Source organism: Opisthocomus hoazin, chromosome 2 (genome assembly GCF_030867145.1).
Source record: "Opisthocomus hoazin isolate bOpiHoa1 chromosome 2, bOpiHoa1.hap1, whole genome shotgun sequence".
Classification (NCBI taxonomy): Eukaryota; Metazoa; Chordata; class Aves; order Opisthocomiformes; family Opisthocomidae; genus Opisthocomus; species Opisthocomus hoazin.
The window spans coordinates 3,441,149-3,463,796 of record NC_134415.1 but is presented as its reverse complement, the minus strand read 5'-3'; the positions used below and the strand labels follow the sequence as shown (position 1 = coordinate 3,463,796).

At 46.1% G+C, this 22,648-nt stretch overlaps 1 protein-coding gene across 23 annotated transcripts in view; it reads right to left on the bottom strand.

Annotated features, from left to right (window-relative positions):
• AFDN (afadin, adherens junction formation factor) overlaps window positions 1-22,648 on the bottom strand; it is a 140,641-nt gene that overhangs the window by 13,751 nt on the left and 104,242 nt on the right. For 14 of the 23 annotated variants that reach the window (XM_075411889.1, XM_075411916.1, XM_075411925.1 and 11 more), the window contains 7 exons: window positions 10,645-10,710; window positions 10,415-10,488; window positions 9,772-9,890; window positions 8,550-8,744; window positions 8,201-8,292; window positions 7,586-7,774; window positions 4,369-5,391 (listed from right to left, as the gene is read on the bottom strand). In XM_075411889.1, the coding sequence (XP_075268004.1) occupies window positions 4,369-5,391; window positions 7,586-7,774; window positions 8,201-8,292; window positions 8,550-8,744; window positions 9,772-9,890; window positions 10,415-10,488; window positions 10,645-10,710 (1,758 nt within the window). Of the gene's footprint in view, window positions 1-2,500; window positions 2,537-4,368; window positions 5,392-7,585; window positions 7,775-8,200; window positions 8,293-8,549; window positions 8,745-9,771; window positions 9,891-10,414; window positions 10,489-10,644; window positions 10,711-22,648 lie in introns of all 23 variants that reach the window. The other 9 variants (XM_075411876.1, XM_075411910.1, XM_075411924.1 and 6 more) reach the window with 2 other exon arrangements.

The window sequence follows — 22,648 nt, the reverse complement described above, 5'->3', positions numbered from 1 at the left end:
TTTTTGAACCCCTCCAGGGATGGGGACTCCCCCACTGCCCTGGGTAGCCTGGTCCAATGCCTGGCCACTCTTGCAGTGAAGAAATGTTTCCTGATATCCAACCAGTACAGCCAGCGTGACGGAGAAGAGCACTGTCCGAGCTGTAACCCAGTGAAGCAGCTGAGCACACAGCACTAATTCTTTCCCCCTGCTCTGTCCCAGCTCTACTGGAAGTGCCACCAGCTCGCTCAGCCGCACAGCTCTGTCCCCCCTCGCCCACAGGTGCCTGCAGCACTGCTCCTGCCTAGCAGAGGGCAGGAAAAGCCACCCTTCTTCCGAGCTATGCTCCCCGGAACGATCAGCCCATCGGCTCCTTATCATGAACGTGAAGGTAGTGATGGGACCGGCAGGCACCTGAGAAGTCTCACATTTCAGATTTATATTTAATTATATTTATATTCCAGATTTAAATTTATACCTATTTACGTGTGACAACTAAGGCTGGGTCAGACCTGTTAGTGGCCTGGGGAATTTAAAACACAAACACTAGCAAGCTGACAATTCATGCAGTAACTATTCACCACCTTTCTCCAGCCTTTTAACTAAACAGCTATCAGCAATGCTCACGTCAGACACGCAGAAAAAAGCACGGAGCATTCTAAAGTGTATTTTTCTTCCCCCCTCTAGAAACTACAAGGTAATTTCTTGAGTACATGAAGTGGTATAGGGTAGGTGCAAGTATTCCCAGAAAACCATGTGAACAGCGTGAAAATGATGAAATTCGGAAAAAAGAGGTATTTGCTGGGCATAGCATTCAACATCATCTATTTCAGAATTCGCTTGCTTTCTTTTTTTGAAGCTAAATTTATGAACATACTAAATCCTGGACTGATTGAGGCCACGGATCCATCTGGAGCAGAATTCCGTCTCCGACTGTGGGGAGCAGAGCTGCACATGAGCATGGCTGTGCCTCCCCCAGCCCCCAGCACGGCAGCCCAGACGCCGGCTGGCACAGCCCCGGGAAGCCCCTGCCGGAGCTGCTCGCAAGCGTGACGGCCATGAACTTGTCTAACCCACTTCTGAAGCTAACGATACTGTCTGCCTCCACAGCCTCCCGTCGTGGAAAGATCCAGAAGGTTACAGCCTGGCTGCCCAAGTACTTCATCTATCCGGTCGCAGCTCCGGGGACCAAGGCTTAAGCAAAAAAAATTCAGGAGTAGTAAGAAGAAAAAGCACTGATAGATACTAAGTCTGGAAAATCCACGACTCCCGGCTCGTCCGCCAATCGGGAAAGCTGCCACGCTTCACCCGTCTCACCGCTGCCGACGGCTTCACGCTCGTGTGCCACAGACACAAAGCCAAACACCTCCGGCAGCCTCACCCAGTTATCTCAGGACGCATTTTAAAAGGTGACTTTTTAAAAAAATAAATCAGTGCTGAATATCCAAATCCATACATTGAACAGACGTGTTTACAGTTTTTTCCAGCAGCTCAAATTAATTATACTAAGAGGATCATTCTGTGATTCTGTGACTTGTAAGCATTACCTTTCTTTCAAATTAGTATACTCATTATACAGAAATACACTTCGAAGGGGAGGTATTTCTCCTCTAGAAGCCTACAGAACTTTTTTCCCATGTACCCACTTCCAATGAGAGCAATAAAAATACAGAATTAGCCGCAGTCATAGCAATTACTGCTCCCACCTGAAGGCCTCTCCTGTTTCAGATGCAGAATGGTATTAACCAAATGAAACTGAAATTATATGGTAACTTAATAATTGCATGTTTGTGTGTCCTACTTGGAAGTGTTAGTTCAGAAGTAATTCCTGAGTTTACAATCCATTCTGAATTCAATGAGAAAATTCTAACACCTGTGAAGAACGGCGTTTCAGCACGTGCTGAGCAGCGTGCTGTACTGTCTGGCTCTCAGGACAATTTCACTTCAAACTGGCAAGGACTGGTGTGGCCAGAGCTCTTCTGAAAATGGAAGGGAAAAAGGGAAGAAAAAGGGAAGAAAAAGGGAAGAAAAAAGGGAAGAAAAAAGGGAAGAAAAAAGGGAAGAAAAAAGGGAAGAAAAAAGGGAAGAAAAAGGGAAGAAAAAGGGAAGAAAAAAGGGAAGAAAAAAGGGAAGAAAAAAGGGAAGAAAAAAGGGAAGAAAAAGGGAAGAAAAAGGGAAAAGGAAAAAGGGCTCTTACCTCACAGCCTGCTCTTTCAAAGTTCTTGGTCAGATTTTACGAACATGCTTGCACAAAACACCCAGGACACAGTTTTCTACCAGAGCACTGCTACAACCAACCAACCACGCCTGCAAGCAGAGCCCAGGCTCCAGAGGGAAGGGAGTCAGGGCATCTGGAGACACTCCAACGCATGCTGGCCGTGAGCCTACTGCTCTTTGGGTCACGACGATTTCTGAACACCCGAAGATGCCAAATCATCACCCAAAGCACACAGGGGGGTTAACAACAACATCAGGAAATTGAAACGGGAAAGAGATATTGAAGAGAAAGAAGCAAACATACCAAATCTAGAACAGAGATTGCTGGCACAGCAGTCTGCTGCAGGTAGCAAGAAAGGGGAAAAAAAAGACAGAAGCACAGTGAAAATAAAGCTAGGTTAGACTTGTGCTATTTCAAAAGCATTTTCTTTTATTTGTTAAGGCAGCTGCTTTAGAACTGAATTGACATCACCCTGAAATACAGAAATGAAAACAATCCATCTGAGATTTTTATCAGTATCAGCTTGACTCACTCAAAACCTCCGTGTTTCTCCAGAGATGCTGCTTAGTGCATCTCTCCTGCTACAGACTGCGCAGCGTAACCACACTGCAAACTGCACTTCAGTTCAGGACAACCGTTGTTTCTCAGTTTCAAAATGTTCCAGAATGCTGGAAGCACTTTATGCACAAACAGCATTTTAAAGCCAGCACTTACAGAGAAGAGGGACACGGCGCTGTGCACCACAGCTGGCTTTCTGTTAGTGCCACGTGGCCTTTTTTGCCTTGCCACAGGAACGTTTTACAGACATCATTTGTTAAAATGGCAGTTTTACATGGGGTTTTTTATGCCCACAGGTAACTGCCTATGTGCTACGAACCACACATTAGTGACGCCGGGCTTTAAGGCAGCCTGCTTGCCAAAGATCTATTTGGCTTTTCCTTTCTTCAGTGTCCAAGTTTGAGGCATCTGTTGTTCTACGCAGTAATAAAGTCAGCCACAAGAAGAAAGGAAAGCGGTGCGGACTGCAGTCAGCGTGAGCAGAGCAAGTTTAGGAAATCCAGCTGCCAAAACAATCCAGAACTCAAATACTACTGAAGCCCATGGCAACTTCTGAAAGTCAAAAGAAGCATCTGCAAACATTTCTCAAGAATTCAAAACTGTTTATCACAGAATTAAGTCAACCTTTCAAGAGAAACGGACCGAAGGCACTCGGCATATTGCAGAGCTGGATTTTCAGCCTGTCAAAGCGCAGCGATTAGTACGCAGCTTTGCTATCCGTGCTGTTCGTCAGGAAAGAAAAACAAGTTTTCCTATGGAAATTGCTTCCCAGTAACAACAGACTTCCCAGATTCTGAGAGCCGACAGCCACCAGCGGAGCGATAAAAACGTCACCGCGCTGGTCAGCTGCGTTCTCTTCTTCGCTGTATTACGAGCTTTGACAGCGCTGAAGCCAAGGTAAGCAAACCTGGTGGGACTGGGACACTGATCAAACTGGACACCACGCGAAATCCAGGTCCGTACGAGCTGGAGCCCTTGGCAGGGCGCAGCCAAACCCCGCGGCTCGGCGCTGCGAGGGGTGGCAGAGGCTGGGGTAGCGGCCGCCTTACGCCCCAGCCACTGCTTGGAGGAGACCACCGCAGTGGAACCTCCGTTCAGCTCGCTGGTCCCTGGGAACCGCACGCATCCAGTGTCTGTGCTCAGGTCCAAGCTGTAAATAAGAACACTTAGAGGCAGATATACTGGGGGGGAGGGGTGGGAGAAAACAAAAAAATCACACTATTTTTTTGTTCTCGATTCTCCTAGAGACTTTCATAACTTCAAATGTTTTTGCTTACCTTCCCACAAGCAAACTCCCGCCATATTTAACCTACTAATCCCACTCCAGCTACACGGCACAATCCCTTTATCCAAGGGGAATGTCTTTCCCCACAACCAGAACAGTAAATTCGACTGCCAGCTTGGATTCTGTCATGGGTAGCTATGATGCTGTCATAATACATCGCTTAACTGGTGAAGCCACTGCCAGTTAGCAATTCTAAAATTCAAGGTATTTCAGAAAGCTTCGTCCTCCTTTACCCTGCAAGAACATCGAAAGACTTGGACAAAGCCAGAGACCCCACCAAGATATAAGTTCACAATACTTTTGTTTAGAAAGGATTAACCCCTTTTACCCTCGCTCTCCGTTCTGCCTCCAGTCGCTGCATGATGAGCATCGTATCCACGTCATCGTCCTCCTCTTCATCATCATCTTCATCCTTCTGCTTCGATTCTTGCAGCCGCTTTTGGAACTGCCACTCCAGCATGAGTTTGCGCAGGCGGTCATTTTCTTCCGCCGTACGATCGGGCTTGTTCTGAAGCTCCTGAATCTCTTTACTCAGCATGTCCACGATGTGCATCTGCTGCTGCTTCTCCAGCTTCTCCTTGGCGTCCCGCTTCCAGGGGTCCGGGGAGAGGCTGTCGCTAGAGGACAGCTCTTCCTTGCTGATCGTGATGTACTGCAGATCCCTCCGCTCAATAGTCCGAGGCTGCTGCTGCGGCTGCAGCTCTCGAATGACCGTTTCTTGAGGCCTCTGCAAAGTTGAAGGCTTTTCCGATTTCACTTGTTGAAGGGAAACAGGAGGAACCACGGGCTGAGCGGGAATTAGCGGCTGAGAACGCATCTGGCCCAGCTTTCTCTCTTGCTCGCGACGTTTCCTCTCTCGTTCTTCTTCCAGACGTGCCTTCTCCTTTTCATACCACCTCTGATGCTCTTCTCTTTTCTTACGCTCCGCAGCAGCCACCTGGGAGGACGCTTGTGCTCCTACCTGACTCGGAGGAGGAGGGGGAGGCAGAGGCAGATCCATCTGCAGCTCATCGAACTCAGCTGCATAATGCACCGGAGGAGGCGGCGGCGGAGGGGGAAGCTCTGTCCTGATGGGCTGGGAAATGGCCACTGGAGTTGGCTGGCTAGCAGCTGGGGTTTTCCAACGGCCAGGTCCACTTTTAGCTAAACAAGAACCAGGCGAGACCGGTTTGGACGAATGGTTCAGGTGCTCCTGGCTGGACGTGCTGGAATCCACAGACGAGTTCATCCACTGGTCGCTGTCCGACTTCCGATCGATGTACTCCGCGTCCTTCCGTATGACGACTTCCAAACGATTCCTCTCTGGCTGGAAAGCTTTATCGCGGAGTTCTTCCTGGGAACGAGCCACACGCTGGAAAAAATGAACCAAGGCATGTATTTCATCGCCCGTCTGTATTAAAACATATTTGAAAATGGCTCACAAACCGCATTCTTATTACTGAAGGTAATTGCTTTTAGTGAATCTCAGCATTTCCATGCCCAGTACGTTTCCCAAACCCAACAATAAAATATTCTCAGTCTTTTTAACTCGTTGGAGCGGTGGGGGACTTTGCAAGCTCTGAAACGCCTGGAAATCTGGACTGGGAGGACGCAAATGGTGCTCCAGCTGAGACCTCCCCAGCTTGCACAGCTCCTCAGCACGGGAGCCCGGCAGCTCGGCGCAGGCAGCTCAGCTCGGCTGCTCGGGCTTCAGCCGGCTCCAGTGAACGTTTTTCTTACTGGGAGGAGAAGGGAGCCGCTGCTTTCACCCCACCACCAGGCGAGATGCCCGTGGGAAGCTCCCAGTGCCAGAGCAGCGCTCACGGGCAGGGAACTGGGGCGGCCAGGGCTGCTTCCCCCCGCTCTGGGGGCATGGGGGTACCCGTCTGTGCCTCTGTCGCTTTTTTAGGGCAACAAACGGGTTTTTTTCTACAAGCTCAGGGTCCGACTGCACCGAACAATCTCCTGAACAGGAATACCGGGCATTAATTTAGGCTTATCCAATCTGTTAATGATTTTTTTGAAGCAAATATTCATACTTTCCATGTTAGGAACGACTAAGCACCGAGCACATAACGTACTAATTATCACCAACCGAGAGAAGACTAACGAAGCAAACTCCTTTTGTTTTTCCTCCATCCAAGACCTGAACCACGACCTCTAAAGAATGCCTTCCTTTGAGGTGAACGAGTGTTATTTTTCACGCTCTATTAGGCCAGCAGAGCTGGACAAGAGCTGCTTGTGTCCGATTTGCTGTGCAGACGCACCCAGCCAAGCAGTCTGCTAACGCAGGCATCGCCCATCAGTCAGGAGCACACGGCAGCTTTTTGGGGGGATTCTTTTGGGTTATTTGGGGGGGTGGGGATGTGGGTTTGTGGTTTGGTTTTTTTTATTTGTTTGGGGTTTTTTTTAACAAGCCTAGTTCTCACTGTAAAGATTAAAAGGATGATTTTTTTTTTTTTAAGTCTATTTTCCTCTTCAGCATGGTATTTCCAGAGCTATGTGCTGCGGTCATTTAACGTGCGGCGTTCTCCTTCAGAATTACCATCGCACATCTGTTTTCTTAACAGCTGAAATAATTAGGATTTGGTATCTACAATATTGAAAAAAAACCAAAACAAAAAGCACTGAGCTTTTATCCAATTGACTTTTTAGGGAATTCACTTGCTGATACATGTGTGAGTAACCAATAACCCATCCTCACTTGGCTTCTATCACGCTGTCTGAAGATAAATTTACATGACACTGCTTTTCCGAAAGTAAAACATACTGAGCCTGGTGTAGGCTCTGCTTGCACCACAAATTAAAAAATGGCAAAAAAAGCTTTCTCTCTGTATTTTAATGTCTCTGGTGGATTACAGAAAAAGATGATCCAGTGACAGAATTCAGATTTAATTTTCTGCATGGATTTGAGCAAAGTCCTCATTTACAAAGAGCAGAACAACATTATTTTTTGAATTTATCAAGGTACAGTGGGGTAAACTGATTTCAGGTCAAGAAGCATCTGCACTTTGATAACAGATACAACTTGAATCTTTTTTTTTTTTAACTAAGAGCTGGAAATGTGTTTCAGTGAAGACCCTGGACAGGCCTCAAAGTACCGTTTTGTTTCATGTTTAATGCTTCCCTTTGTCACTTAAACAACACACCCCGCAGGAGAAGAGCTTTTGCCATGTAAACCTCGGAAGAGTGAAAGATTTAGTTTGCTTTTCAAAAAGCCACAAAACATTTTACAAGACAAAACCTACTACCATCAACACCCCATCACCTCTCCTGGGGGACTGAAACACCCCAGGTAACAGGCCTGCAGAACATCATAATACAAATTCTACAGGGGGGGACCCCAAAAAAGAAAAAGATTTTAAAAAAAAAGAGCATAAGGTTTCTGAACCCGAGATAGTCTTGGCAACAGTACCGATGCTCTCCGCCCTATGGTACAGTTTGTCCTCAGCAGCTCAGTGATTACAGAGTTGACTGTTCTGCAAAAATGCCCCCAGCAGCCTGGGAGTGGAAAGCAAGCAGTTTGTCTCTGGTTTTTTCTTCTATTGAAAGGAATTACTTCTCACCTGCATCGTAGTATTGAGCGAATGATTACTTTCTGCCGGGACCTGCGGTTTTTCTTCATAATTTGGCCACTGGCTCTGAGCCGGACCCATTCGATCCTGGGACTTTGAAGCTGGGAACGTGAAATATTCTCTAGTGTAGGTCTGTGTCGGGATGGGGTAAGCTTCAGGTCGTGGAGGCAGAGTCTCTTCCTGGAAAAGGCAAACAGAAGACAAGGTAGATTTTTCTAATCACGCAGATCTGTATGGAATATTATTCTAAACATGCACCTTCCAAATGTTTTCTTTTGGCATTATTGGTCTGGATCAGGAGATAAAGAGGCTGTCCAGTATCCAATATAATTGTGGTTATGACTCATATTTTTACGGTCTGAAAACAAGTAGGCAATATTGTACAAACCTAAGAACTCACCAGGACAACTTCATGAACAAAATTTAACACAAATCACTCAAAGCTGTCTCAATCTCATTAGCTGTAATAAGCAACCCCCCCCCAAGCCACTCGCACCAGCATTAGGTTCAAAGAGTTAAGCAAGGGGCTGGTTTGATTCCAGCACACTGACGCTATCGATAGCTACGGAAAGTTTAATAGCCAGAGTTTTGCTTGCCGTTTCTGACCTCTGTACAGAGATTTCCAGTAGAGACTGAGGTTATTTTGGTGGTAGTTCCAGATGCATAAGCATTCTTTCCCCCCGGGCTTGGAGGCTGATCTGTTGGAAAGTTAAAGGAAGCATTTACATGACTGTTAATAATCATTTACGTAACTTAATAAAATAATAGTATTCACAAAATAACTATGATTTTCCTTTGAACAGTTCTAACAGCAGGCTTGCTCCAAATGTTACTGCTACGTTAGCATTTTAAACACAATCCATTTTTAAAAACAATCATCCCCTTTTTGACTTCAACAGCCTCTAAGGCTAGTGGAGGAGGCATCTACTGCTAGAAGAAGGATAAACTTCCTTACTTGCTACGTTGGGGCTGGAGCGATGATCGGCTCTGTTCTTCATTAGCCTCTCATCCCCCGGCAGCTTCTTGGGTTCGCTGTACTCCGTCCACGGCAGCTGCGGGCTCTCGGGGGACCCGTTCTGAGTGGAGTTGTTATACAGCTCGAAGCCTTCACTCTTTGGTCGGGGTTTACCTGAGCCACGGCGGTCAGAAACTGTAATAGTTGGATATGTATTTTCCCCCTTTCACTTATATTAACTACTGTCTAGCATATTCTTTTTCAAACCACGGCTACCTGGCATTTATCATTAAAAATGAGTTGCCAGTAAAGCAAGTGGTGCATCTGAAAATCTTCACTTCTTCAGACACGCAAGCCGGCTCTCGCATCAACTATACGGGATTCCACTGCTTTGTGTGCTTCAAAAGAGCTTGTGAAAAGGTACCACAATATTTGGAAAAGCCAAATGTGCTTTACTGAAAAGTCTCTTGCTGACTCTCAGAGGCATATGCCATCTGGGATGGTGTTGTAAACTGCGATAATAAGGATTTAGTCTTTTAACCCGTTCTTTTCTAGACTACAGTACCACCCTAGATGTGGAAAAGGTCTTCATTTACAACATTATTTTACATAAGACTTAAATATGCCTTTTGTTAGTTCACTGAAGTAGGATGATAACAGGTAACGCTAGAGAAACATCCAAGAACTCCTTATGATCAGACACAGAAACTTAAGAAGATATGTTTCAATATTTCTGGTTTAAAAAAAAAGAAAATTATTAAATAGCAAAACACATTCAAGGGGCTTCTGTTCCTATTTATTTCTCTCTCAGTAATTACACTGCACTCTCTGGTTACAAGAAGTTGTATTCCGAGAGGAGGAGAGAAGCTTTTACGAAAGGGATAAAAAGCCACTGGAGTTTAACACCCTTTGTATTCATTACAATCCACTTGTTAAAAAGGAAATTATTTTGAAACGGAACCATGTTTAAATGCATCACTTAATTTTTTAAAAAGGCACATATGCAAAGCATTTATTAATAATTAATACTACCATAATCTCAAACCGTATTTAAAAAAAGATGAAGTTTTGATAAGAAAAGAAATGCTTCTTTTCTGTGCAATTATGTTTCTTTTCCAATTTAATATTTTGGTAGTTTGGCAAGCTACTGTGAAATCTTCTATTTTCTGCATTCTAAGACTTATAAAGCTGTCACCAACATAAATGATATTAGCGGGTTTACCTCTTTGCATCATTGGGGATGGCTGATTAAGCAGGGTTGCCAGACCATGGTAAATTGCTCCTTGTTTTGCTACTTCTAGTGTTACTACAGAACCTGTCCTAGTCATAAGTTCTGCTGCCCTGCAATAAAAGCCAAAGAAATGAAAAGAAAATAAAATTAGGCACTGTATTACTTAGTTCTTCTTATCATCAGTTTGTGTGTCACGATTTCTCACGTTTATTCCAGTAATATTTTGTTTGACAAAACACTCTTTTTCTGATTAATACTTCAAATCACTTTGAAAAAAATTAGATGATGATAACTAGAAGGGATGCTTATTAAAGAGACAACACCTACAGGCAATTATGATTTGCAGTTTCTGCAGTTAAAGGTCAGAAGCCAAAATATTTAAAATTGGAGCTCAAGAAAGTTTGCTCAAAACTAAAGCCCGAGCGTGTAACACAACCTCTTCTATGCAGGTAACCTGTATCATACACAGAAAGTACCACACAAACAGCTGACCCTGTTACCAAGGTTATTCATAGGCAGTTATAATATTCAAGACAAAGCCTAACAGGTAAAAAAATGAGCTTCAGCCCTTTTCAGTAACTTATTACTCTAGCATCCTCTTCATGTAAAGACAGCCAAGGGAAGCGTTCCGTACCTCTCCTGGGACAGGCCCACCAAGCTCCGACCATCCACACTGAGCAGCTGATCCCCTGCAGCCAGACGACCATCCTAAACATACCCAGGAGAGAAGAAAACTCATACACCAGGGCTAACGTGGCCTAAATTAAAACAATTATTCGCACATAGCAGCAAACCAAGGATTTCAGAGCATTTCCAAAGGACCTTTCTACCTCTGAACTTCTGACGTTTAAGAACATTACTAACCACATCCGCGGCGCCGCCCTTCACAACGGACTTGACGTAGATCCCAAGTTTGTCTTGACCAGCACCCTGCAGAGAAAAAGGCATTAATAAATTACTATTATATTTGATCTTTCCATCATTCCACAAGTGTTCATCAGAATTTTACACGGCTGGGTAAACCTGCAAGTTCTCATTACTTTTATATATTCCTAAATTGGAAAAAAACCACCAATTATACAGACAGGAGTTACATTCATTTAGTTGAAAGAAAATGTCAATATTAGGCCTATTGAACTTACAAGCATTGTTAGAAGCAAAGAATATTTGGTCTTAATACAAGCTTGAGTAAAAAAGAACACACATTAAATAACATTTATACTTTAGCAGTTAGTGGTCATTGCCTTCTAATAAGAAATACTTCTTTGCATTTTCACATGCATGCTATTATTTTTTATATCTCTGTGTATTATGTTCCAAAAGACTACACCGTTTCCCTTGCCAGCACCCAAATGAAACCAGATCAATGGCACATCACAAGAAAAAGGCACAGAAATGCTCTTTACATTCGTTCAGACTGTAAAGGGGCTGGTGCAAAGGAACAAAGAGTGCCTCTGATGTTCCAATAAAGAATTAAACCTGACACCATCATTAACACGTCTTTCAGAGTAGACAAAGCCAATATTTAAGTCTACTGCAAAACCATGATAATGTGTTCAGAACCCATCCGCCTCCAAGCGTTCTGCTCAGTTTTGTTAACAGGGAATGCACCGCGAGCCCGCCAGCGGCCTGGCGACAAGAGACCGCCCGTGTCTTGGGTAGCCACACGCAGGCCCCCAGAGATCCGCCAGCACGGCCCTCGCCAGCGCCACGCGGAATGCAAGACCCTCGCTCGTCGTTTCACGACTTGCTACAGCAATGGGCACCAGGTTACTCTGCAAGGCCCGCGGAAGCAGAGCGCTAAGGAAGTTTGCAGCAGAGCACAGCTCGGAACGGAGCATCGCTCTCTCCAAGAACCCCCCAGGCTATCGAACACGCAGCGTCCTCCTCCTTTATTCCCCCAGCTTTTCCAACTCTTTTCTTTTGGCAGCAACAGCATTCATTGCTCCCACTGCTGTAATAAAGTAACCGAAAAATCACAGAATGTTCGGGGTTGGAGGGGACCTCTGTGGGTCACCCAGCCCAGCCCCCTGCCCAAGCAGGGTCACCCAGAGCAGGCTGCACAGGACCTTGTCCAGGCAGGGCTGGAATATCTCCAGAGAAGGAGACTCCACAGCCTCCCTGGGCAGCCTGTTCCAGGGCTCCGTCACCCTCAGAGGGAAGAAGTTCTTCCTCCTGTTCAGCTGGAGCTTCCTCTGCTGCAGTTTGTGCCCGTTGCCCCTTGTCCTGTCGCTGGGCACCACTGGAAAGAGTCTGGCCCCGTCCTCCTGACACCCACCCTGCAGATATTTAGAGGCATTTCTAAGGTTCCTTCTCAGCCTTCTCCAGGCTGAACAAGCCCAGCTCCCTCAGCCTCTCCTCGTAGGAGAGATGCTCCAGTCCCCTCCTCATCCTCGTAGCCCTCCGCTGGACTCTCTCCAGGAGCTCCTCATCTTTCTTCAACTGGGGAGCCCAGCACTGGACACAGGACTCCAGATGGGGCCTCACCAGGGCAGAGTAGATGGGGAGGAGAACCTCCCTCGACCTGCTGGCCACACTCCTCTTGATGCACCCCAGGATCCCATTGGCCTTCTTGGCATCATGGTGAAGATTATTCAAAAGCTAGAGTTATACACGGTTTTCTAAGCAAGTGAAAGACCCAGTTTTGGTCATTAAATCTTGAGAATTAATCCCAAATGTTTACTCAAAAGCCACAGAAAAGGAATCCTTTTGAGTCCTATGATTCCAGATTAACATTCTACATGTCCACAATTTTCATAATAATTGCTTAAGTCGTACTTGCAGAAGAAAGGGAAAAGATATGCAATAAATAAATCAAGTAAGGGCAGTTTCTTTGCCTAAAAAGAATATGAAAGCAATTAAAAAAGATCTGATTACCTTCTTGTTTGTTTTTTAAAAGGCTCTAAAGAAACATCGAGGTAACCGCAGAATATTTTTAACTTTAAACCAGAAAAATCTGCTAAAGTTATGAGAAACGCAAGTCAGAAGACTGCTAGACAAATATAATGCAATCACTCTTCACAAATCTCATTTTTCCCCCAAGCAACCAAGCAGCACACGGGGAAAGACGATCTGGCTGACAGAACACCCAGACTTCCATGAGGGATGTGGCAAGATCTCTCAGCTGGAGTTCTTCAAGGTTTACGGTGACATGGGATAAGAAGGAACTTGTCCTTGCATCTTACTAACTGGTTCAACAACGGATAGGAAATTGTTGTTTTCACAACAACTGGAAGTTCTCAGAGAGGCCCTACATGAACATGATGGTCACCATGCTCATAAGTGTTCCAGAAAAGGGCAAACAATGCTGTACACTGAATTTACCGTATGGAAAATGTATCAAGCAAGTCAAAACCAAGTGCTGGAGAAGGCTCACATGATGCTGAATGCTGGACCAATAATGTGGGGGGTGAAACACATTTCACTAGCCCAAACGTGAAGTCATGCTCCAGCCTTGCAAGGGACGGGTCTCCATCAGGGCACTGTCAGCAGAACCAGTCACCACCTCCCCTTGCTGGGGGCTGGAAATTCAGATCATTGGGTTTATCTGCTCCTTCCTCTGCCTCCAACCACTACATACACCTAGGGGCAAGCTCGTTTAGTTCCGAAAGGCAAAAAAAGTCAACAGCAACTCACCCCCCACCCTGCCCTGTAGTTACAACCTCATGTATCACATAGTTCGAAGTAATCACAGAATCACAGAATAGTAGGGGTTGGAAGGGACCACTGTGGGTCACCCAGCCCAACCCCCTGCTGAAGCAAGGTCACCCACAGCAGGCTGCACAGCACCGCGTCCAGGCGGGGCTGGAATATCTCCAGAGAAGGAGACTCCACAACCTCCCTGGGCAGCCTGGGCCAGGGCTCCGGCACCCTCAGAGGGAAGAAGTTCTTCCTCGTGTTCAGACGGAACTTCCTGTGCCTCAGGTTGTGCCCGTTGCCCCTTGTCCTGTCGCTGGGCACCACTGAAAAGAGCTTGGCCCCATCCTTCTGACACCCACCCTGCAGATATTTATAAGCATTTATTAGGTCCCCTCGCAGCCTTCTCTTCTCCAGGCTGAACAAGCCCAGTTCCCTCAACCTCTCCTCGTAGGAGAGATGCTCCAGTCCCCTCACCATCCTTGTAGCCCTCCGCTGGACTCTCTCCAGTAGCTCTTCATCTTTCTTGAACTGGGGAGCCCAGAACTGGACACAGCACTGCAGATGGGGCCTCACCAGGGCAGTGTAGAGGGGAAGGAGAACCTCCCTCGTCCTGCTGGCCACACTCTTCTTGATGCAAAGACCAAACAGCAGCTTTTCTTGGAGGCCAGACTGAGCAAGACCAACCCAAAGCCTCTGCAGCCACCTGGGACGGACACGGCTTTTATTCGGCGCTAACTTCACAGGATGCTAGCAAGAACCTCAGCCCCTCGGGTCCAGGAATCCAGACCAAGCTCTGCCTAACACAGGCACAGCAGCAAGCCTTTGGAAGCACACTGGCACTTAATTAAGTGCACGAATTAATCAAGCAATTTGGGGATTGTGACTCCGGTACTCATGAATTACATCAGACACTGCACCCACGAGCGTCGCCTTTCTCACGCGTGGTTATGATTGTCCGTACACATCAACTGTGAGCCCACGACACGCGCGCTGGTTTGTGGGTAGCGATGAGATCAACATTTGCAACCGCACAAATATCCACACAACAGCATCTAAACCAGCTCTAACTCCTCAAGGAACATCTTTTTAGTCACTGTTTTCAGAGCCATCTTCACGTATCAGCTCAGATATCTGGACGCCAACGGAACCAGTAGAAATGAACAAACAAACCAGAAACCACCATGATGACTAAAAAACTGACAGGTTCACCTTCAGAAAAGCTGTTTGTAATTCCGATTGCTCCCTTACAAACTGACTCCAGCAGAACCAGGAGGCTCAGCGGATAGCACGGATGATCAGAAGGATGGAAGAGCTGGCTTGAGAGAACCAACTCAACAGGCATGGACTCCTCAGAGTGGCAGTCATCAAGGGAGTGAAGGTCTACGGGATGATGAGCGGCACAGACCACATTATTGACCAGCTCTCTATTCAGCCAACAGAGCAAGCTTTCTCACCCCTGCTCTCACAGCTATCATATTTTAATAAGTAAAAAAACCCAAAAAACTAAACACAACACCAACAAAAAAAAAAAACAAACCCAAACATTTTCCATAGGATTTCACAATTAAATTGGGAAATTCCCAGAATGAAGACTGCTGTAGATGTCGAAGTGTAAACATGCACTAAAAAGATCATTGGTTGACTGTATGGCCCTGCAAGGGCTTTCGGAGGAGGCAAAAAGATACAGATATAACGCAGTCTGAAAGAAACTCCGAAATTACAGAAAGCCAGAAACCAGGAGGGACCATCTTCCACTTCTTATGTTCCTTGGCTAAATACCCCACAGCTGGAGGGTACCAGACTGGCCAGATTTTTGCTCTAACTGTTGCTGTACTCTAAGCTTTACAGTAAATTCTTCCTTACAAATTGAAAGAGCTGACAGTTTACTCCTTGTTCCTTCTTTTTTAATGTTTTTATGAAGCCTATACAGTCTGCCAGTCCCTTTCCTGTTCTTTTAAGAGAAGTTACAAGCAGATGTGTTACCTCAAAGTCATCCCACTTAATACAAAACTGATGAATTTTACAAGCATAAAAAATGATTTAGAAATAAATCTCCATTCAGATTACATAAAAAACAGAATTTTTACCAGCTACCACATCTATTCACATATTACTGTGACAAGTGAGTTCCTTCTCTGCCTAATTCACATGCCATTTGACATGATTCTAACAGCATGCCCGTGCTCCCACTTCTGCTTGGGAAGACTTCTCACTAAGCGTCCTCAAAGTTAACTCGTCACCTTCCTTCAACTTTTACCTTAAGCCTCATAGTCATTTGAATCCGAATTCTTCATTTCTGTTTACACAGACCGAACTTTGCTTTGGTTCTGCCTTCCTGGAGACTGCTCTAGAAGGAAAGACACAGCTATCGGGGACACAGCGGACGCCAGCATGCAGCTAGACGTGCACACTGAACTCCAAAGTGAGCAAAACTCTCACACCTCCCACACAGATTTTTCTCCTACTGTTTACTGCTGTAACAATAACACAGGTTTCTTTAAACTGCTTTTCTTTCAAAGGAACGTGAAGGTCTACACAACTACGACTATTCCCCCACAAAGCAAGCAGAGCAATGACATGTGAGTGTCAGTGACAACAATACGGCAAGCGTTCTTTTCAGTTCACTTCATTTTCTCCAGTCTCGAGCACCAAAAGCACGTGTATCTGTAAAGCTGTTTGTCCAAACAGAAACACACAACTGGAGAGAAGCTGGAGGACTGTGGGAAGTGAGAATGTAGCAAGCACAGGAAGATGGTTTATTCCCCTCCCTCAGATTAACATACTGGAACCTACAGCACATCTTCTCAAATACATACAGCCAAATACAAAACCCCCAAATTATTTCATAGAATCACAGAACGGTTTGGGTTGGAAGGGTTCAGCCTTGTTCAGCCTGAAGAAGAGAAGGCTGCGAGGGGACCTTATAAATGCCTACAAATATCTGCAGGGTGGGTGTCAGGAGGACGGGGCCAGACTCTTTCCAGTGGTGCCCAGCAACAGGACAAGGGGCAATGGGCACAAACTGAAGCAGAGGAAGCTCCAGCTGAACAGGAGGAAGAACTTCTTCACTCTGAGGGTGACGGAGCCCTGGAACAGGCTGCCCAGGGAGGCTGTGGAGTCTCCTTCTCTGGAGATATTCAAGACCCGCCTGGACAAGGACCTGTGCAGCCTGCTCTGGGTGACCCTGCTTCGGCAGGGGGTTGGGCTGGGTGACCCACAGAGGTCCCTTCCAACCCCTACTATTCTGTGATTCTGTGATTCTGTAAAGCTCATCTGGTTCCAACCCCCCTGCCATGAGCAGGGACATCTTCCACCAGACCAGGGTGCTCAGAGCTCCATCCAACCTGGCCTTGAACACTGCCAGGGAGGGGGCAGCCACAGCTTCTCTGGGCAACCTGGGCCAGTGTTTCACCACCCTCATGGGGAAGAATTTCTTCCTAATATCTCATCTAAATCTGCCCTCTTTTAGTTTAGAGCCGTTCCCCCTTGTCCTGTCACTACACACCCTTGTGAAAAGCCCCTCTCCATCCTTCCTGTCGGCCCCTCCAGGCACTGGCAGCTGCTCTAAGGTCACCCTGAAGCCTCCTCTTCTCCAGGTTGAACAGCCCCAGCTCCCTCAGCCTGTCCTCGTAGGAGAGGTGCTCCAGCCCTCGGGTCATCTCCGTGGCCTCCTCTGGCCCCGCTCCAACACATCCATGTCCTTCCTATGTTGGGGGCTCCAGAGCTGGACGCAGGACTCCAGGTGGGGTCTGACGAGAGCGGAGTAAAGGGGCAGAATCCCCTCCCTCGCCCTGCTGGCCACGCTGCTCTTGATGCAGCCCAGGGCATGGTTGGCTTTCTGGGCAGCAAGCCCAGGTATTTTTCAAAAAATAATGCAGTAAATCATAGATGCCAAACAAGTGCCTCACCCACAGCAGTGAGCTCTCCAGTGTCACCAATGTACCCGTTTTCTTTCACACCTGAAGCAACTTTTTCCCACAGTCCTTGCAGAAAGTGAAACAACAGTAACCCTTTGGAGGAAAAAATTTGGGAAATCGTTCCCCTTAGGTAATAATGAAAGGAAAAATTTCAATTTGTGTAACTGGAAAAAACCCCACAAACCTCCTACTGCTGACTCAGTTCACCTGGGTAACGATATTCTGGAACAGAACTGGATGAGCTGAAGCTCTCCTTCGTTTGGCTCCAAGTGACACCATTTTCTTACAAAGCCCAGCCAAAGCAGAGAACCACAGGGGAAAAAGCTTTATAACGAAGGTGGTAGCTGATCAGAATTAGACAAACAGTGACTTGTGGACTGAAGGAAGGGAACATGGTATTTAAAAATTCCGATACCTCAAGCACGTTAGACCTAAGCTTCAGGAGAGAAAACACCTCTACTCTGTGCTTTTACAGTTAAATGATCAGTACGAAAGAACAAGCCAGATCACACAAACTGCATAAAGCACAGAGAACTGAGTTGGGAGGCCACCAGCTGAGTACTATTAACACAATTCAGTATTTTTTAAAAAAACTGTTGTATTAAAGCAATGACAGTGACACGAGCAGTGCCTACTGTGTCATGGCAGGTCCCACGCTGACCTGCTGCAGGCTAAGCCGTCCCCCGTCCCCAGTCCCCCTCCTCCCAAATAAAAGCTTGGATTTCAAGTAAATCAGCTTTTTAAGAACTGTTCACGGCGCTGCATGGCTGTCCATCACCGAACAGGCAAGGGGGCTGCTAGGAGGGGCCTGGATCTGTCAGGGGGGTGACATTATTCTCGTGAAGCTTTTGTGCCAACTTTTACCGGGTTACAGCAACTGCACGCCTCCTCTAACAAACGTGTAACCCTCAGGGGCTGTGGAAATATCAGGTGGGGTTTTCACATCAGACCCCAAACTGAAAGGAACCCCTGAGAAGGAAAATAAGAGCCAGCAATTGTTCATCTTAAAAGTGTAAGAGCATCCAGCCCTGTGTAGAGCGCATCTGTGAACTTCCACTGGGGAAGTCTCCTTTTTAATAAGCAATACCAAAAACAAAGTCAAGGGAGTTTGACCTAACAGGGTATTTCAGTTTAAACACTGCCCAAGTAATTTCCAAATGGGTTAAAACAGCATGGCATAAAATAAACAGTGTTTCTCGGCTGCAGCTTTCACTATTTGGTGAATAATGTGATTTTTAACCCAACAGTTTAAACCATTTTGAATTCCTAAACTCTCCTGCAGGTCACCTACTGACTTGTCAAGCAGCTCTGAGCAGCGTCAGGAGAGCAGCAGCATTCCAGCGGAAGCCGAGTTCCCAAACAGTCACGAACCCACCACAAGCCACAGACATGCACATTCCCACACGGAGACGCAAACGACCCAGCGGAAAACCACCTTTGTTTTAAGCTTCTGATAAGCCCCATGTCAAGCGCACCCAGAAGCCACTTCCCAACCTTGCCAAGGCCCACCCATTCGCGTCCTAAACGTAAAAAATACGAATCATCCTAACTTTCGCAAGAGATCAGAGTCACAGAATGTTCAGGGTTGGAAGGGACCTCTGTGGGTCACCCAGCCCAACCCCCTGCCCAAGCAGGGTCACCCAGAGCAGGCTGCACAGCACCGCATCCAGGTGGGTCTGGAATATCTCCAGAGAAGGAGACTCCACAGCCTCCCTGGGCAGCCTGGGCCAGGGCTCCGTCACCCTCAGAGGGAAGAAGTTTTCCTCGTGTTCAGGTGGAGCTTCCTCTGCTTCAGTTTGTGCCCGTTGCCCCTTGTCCTGTCGCTGGGCACCACTGGACAGAGGTGGAGATGAACAGTGTATCCAGCACTGAAGTAAACGCATCCTGCTGAACAGCCCAACACGCCTTTCCTGCTGTAATTACAATGGGATAAAAATGCCCCCCTTTTTTTGCAGGAAGCTTAATTAGGTCTTTGAGTAAAAACACAACAAGATTCTCGAAAATCATCTTCTCCACTCTTGGGCTTACTTATCTTTAAGATGGACACCTACAGCCAACGCACGCGGGAACCGGAGGAAAGCGCTCAGGTCCAGTGCCCAGAACGGAGCCAAGCATCTGCATGAGATGCAATACCTGCATGGAGGTTTTTCTTATCATCTCACACTTCTCTTCAGTAGTAACTCCATGCTTTAAAACAGCACACGTGGAAAGATGTTAACGTACTGCACTTGCAAGTTTGGCATGCACCTGGGTTTAGTCAGAGTATGAGATTAATTAATCCTAAATTTGCTGCCACTTACAGGGTGATGCAGGAGTTCTATGACAATTTTTGCATTTAGACGGAATTTTCACAGATATTCTAATGCTATTTGGGAGGTGAAGGCAAACACAGGACACTTCTGCATGCAGAAGTCTGCTTAGAATGGTAACTCAGGTCTTTATCCCGAATCTAAATGAAGAAAAGGATGTATGGGAAAATGTTTGCTGAAGTGACCAGACTACCTTGTCAAATGCAAATAAACAATAAGTCCTCCTCATTGAGAGCAAGAATAAAAGGAGCTACAAGTCAAGAGGATAAGGAAAACACTGAAGTATGAAACGCTATCAATAAATTCAGCAATTAAAGCCCACCAGAAGTTCTGTTCGCCTTCGATCTGGCGTTGCTGCATCTGTGTGGCCCACAGATGCTGGGTAGCAACGCTTAAAGTGGGGCAGAAGCAAGCTAGGGAAGCTTTCAGAAAAGAGGACTAGCTTGATTTTTGTCACTGTAGCCTGGTTCCAGGCAGTTCTTATCACAGAACAAAAGAATGTTTAGAAAAATCTTCCAGGAAGGAGTCTAAAATTACAATCTGAGGATATAAATAAAAGCAAGGAAATCAAACACACATTTGGGTGACGAGGATTGCTGGAGGTTCACATCAGCACTGCTCGTCGGTCACGGGTTGCACAGGCCAAACCAACCAAACTCTTCGCTCCAAATCACGTGAAAACTTCAAATTATTGAAGTGATCCTAACTAGGCCCTAGTTTAGTGTAAGCATCGTTCAGCAACGTTCAGCTCCGTTCCAATCTGCCGAATGCACACAAGGAAAACTTCGTTATACCAAGTGTGGGCAGCAGGACGAGGGAGGTTCTCCTTCCCCTCTACACTGCCCTGGTGAGGCCCCATCTGCAGTACTGTGTCCAGTGCTGGGCTCCCCAGTTCAAGAAAGATGAAGAGCTACTGGAGAGAGTCCAGCGGAGGATTATGAGGATGATGAGGGGACTGGAACATCTCCCCTGCGAGAAGAGGTTGAGGGAACTGGGCTTGTTCAGCCTGGAGAAGAGAAGGCTGAGAGGGGACCTTAGAAATGCTTACAAATATCTGCAGGGTGGGTGTCAGGAGGACGGGGCCAAGCTCTTTTCAGTGGTGCCCAGTGACAGGACAAGGGGCAATGGGCACAAACTGAGGCACAGGAAGTTCCAGCTGAACAGGAGGAAGAACTTCTTCCCTCTGAGGGTGACGGAGCACTGGCCCAGGCTGCCCAGGGAGGTTGTGGAGTCTCCTTCTCTGGAGATATTCAAGACCTGCCTGGACAAGGTCCTGTGCAGCCTGCTGTAGGTGACCCTGCTTCGGCAGGGGGTTGGACTAGATGACCCACAGAGGTCCCTTCCAACCCCTACTATTCTGTGATTCTGTGAAGAGATACTTCTTTTTCTGGTGGTTTGTAGCTGAACCAATGGGGGACCTTCTCAAATAGCTGAGTAGACCCCACACACAAACGGACACTGAATCGTCTCTATCTGAAGTCTACGCATGTAATAAATATTGCAATTCACCTCCCAAGCACTGTAAAATACATATTGTAATTCAACTCCAGCACACTATAAACTGATCACAAAGAAGTTGATGTGCCCCCCCTCTAGTACCTAAATTGAGTATTTTATAAAATACTTAGGAAACTTCCTAAATAAATTCTTTTCAAAGCAAAAAACCCTGGCGCGTTAGAAGAAACTAAAATTGCAGGCTACATTCCCAAACCACAACGTAATACATACAAATACTGAAATAGCAGAGGATTTTATAAACAAGAAAGTAGTTTATACGTGTAAGAGAGAGAAAAATTAGCAGTAGTTCTTTGTTTCAGAGGATGTTTTATCATTCCTCCATCACACTGAATCAAAAAAAAAACCCAACCAAAAACCCCTCAAACCAAAACCCCAATGCACTTCCAACATCAACGACCTTCCCCTGAAAATACCACCACAAACTGCGGAGCAGAGCTCTTTCAAAAAACAAAAATCTATCTCAGAGATGCACGAATTCAGACAGACTGGAGCCTACAAAGCAGGGTCAAAATTAAAATCACACCAGAGAGACAACAACTTTTTACATTTCTTTTACTACCTGCATATCATTGGTATATACTGACCTATATGTTTTTATATCTACACACACATTCTTCTCTACTAATTCAGAAAAAGTACTTGTTAAGTACTTTCATTTGGACCATTAACAAGTAACAAGAAGTCCATAAACTTGCATTTATAGACATCTTCTAAGGCGGCAGTCGGACAACGGGAAAACGTCCGTTAGTATCCCAGGACATCTCACCCGGTATAAAGGAATTTAGGAAAGAATTATCTGAATAAACAAACAAATTGACTGAATGACTTTCCCGTAGGGCCTGAAAGATGAGGAAAGTTCTGAAAACTCGTGCAACTATGGCAACCCATAGAAGTTACATTTTGGCACCTCTGCTCAGCACAACTTCAGTCTCCAGAATGCTATATACTATATACTTATATTTATCAATATACTTAAGTCATGGCACTGACACATGGCGGGAGGAGGACAAAAAAACCCCAGCAATACCCAAAATAACCACACAAAAAGGTACCCAGCACTCGATTCCCTCATCAAAAGCAAACCCAGAAGGAAGAAAATACCCCCCCCCCCCCCCCCCCCGGGTATTAGGTTTGTTGACGGGATCTCCACTCTTCCAGTGAGACAGACCGCAACCTCAGAAAAACCTGGGAATTCGCTGGGAGCAGGAGGGTGGAAGGAAAACCAAGTTGATGCAACAGAGCCAAGTCAATCACGCATTTAATACGTTAAAAGAAGAAAAACCCACAAAAATATGCTCAGCTGATGAAGATTTATGGCAAAGGTATGCAAAGATTTCGTACCTGTTGTCCAAATGGGTGCTCACCCCTCTTAAGCCCGGCACGAACTCTTTTGTGTTACAGAAGCCAAAGGACCGTGCTGGATAACGCAATTAGCCTCAGCTTTTGAGACAGCCTAACAAGGAACAAGCCATTTTCCATCCCATC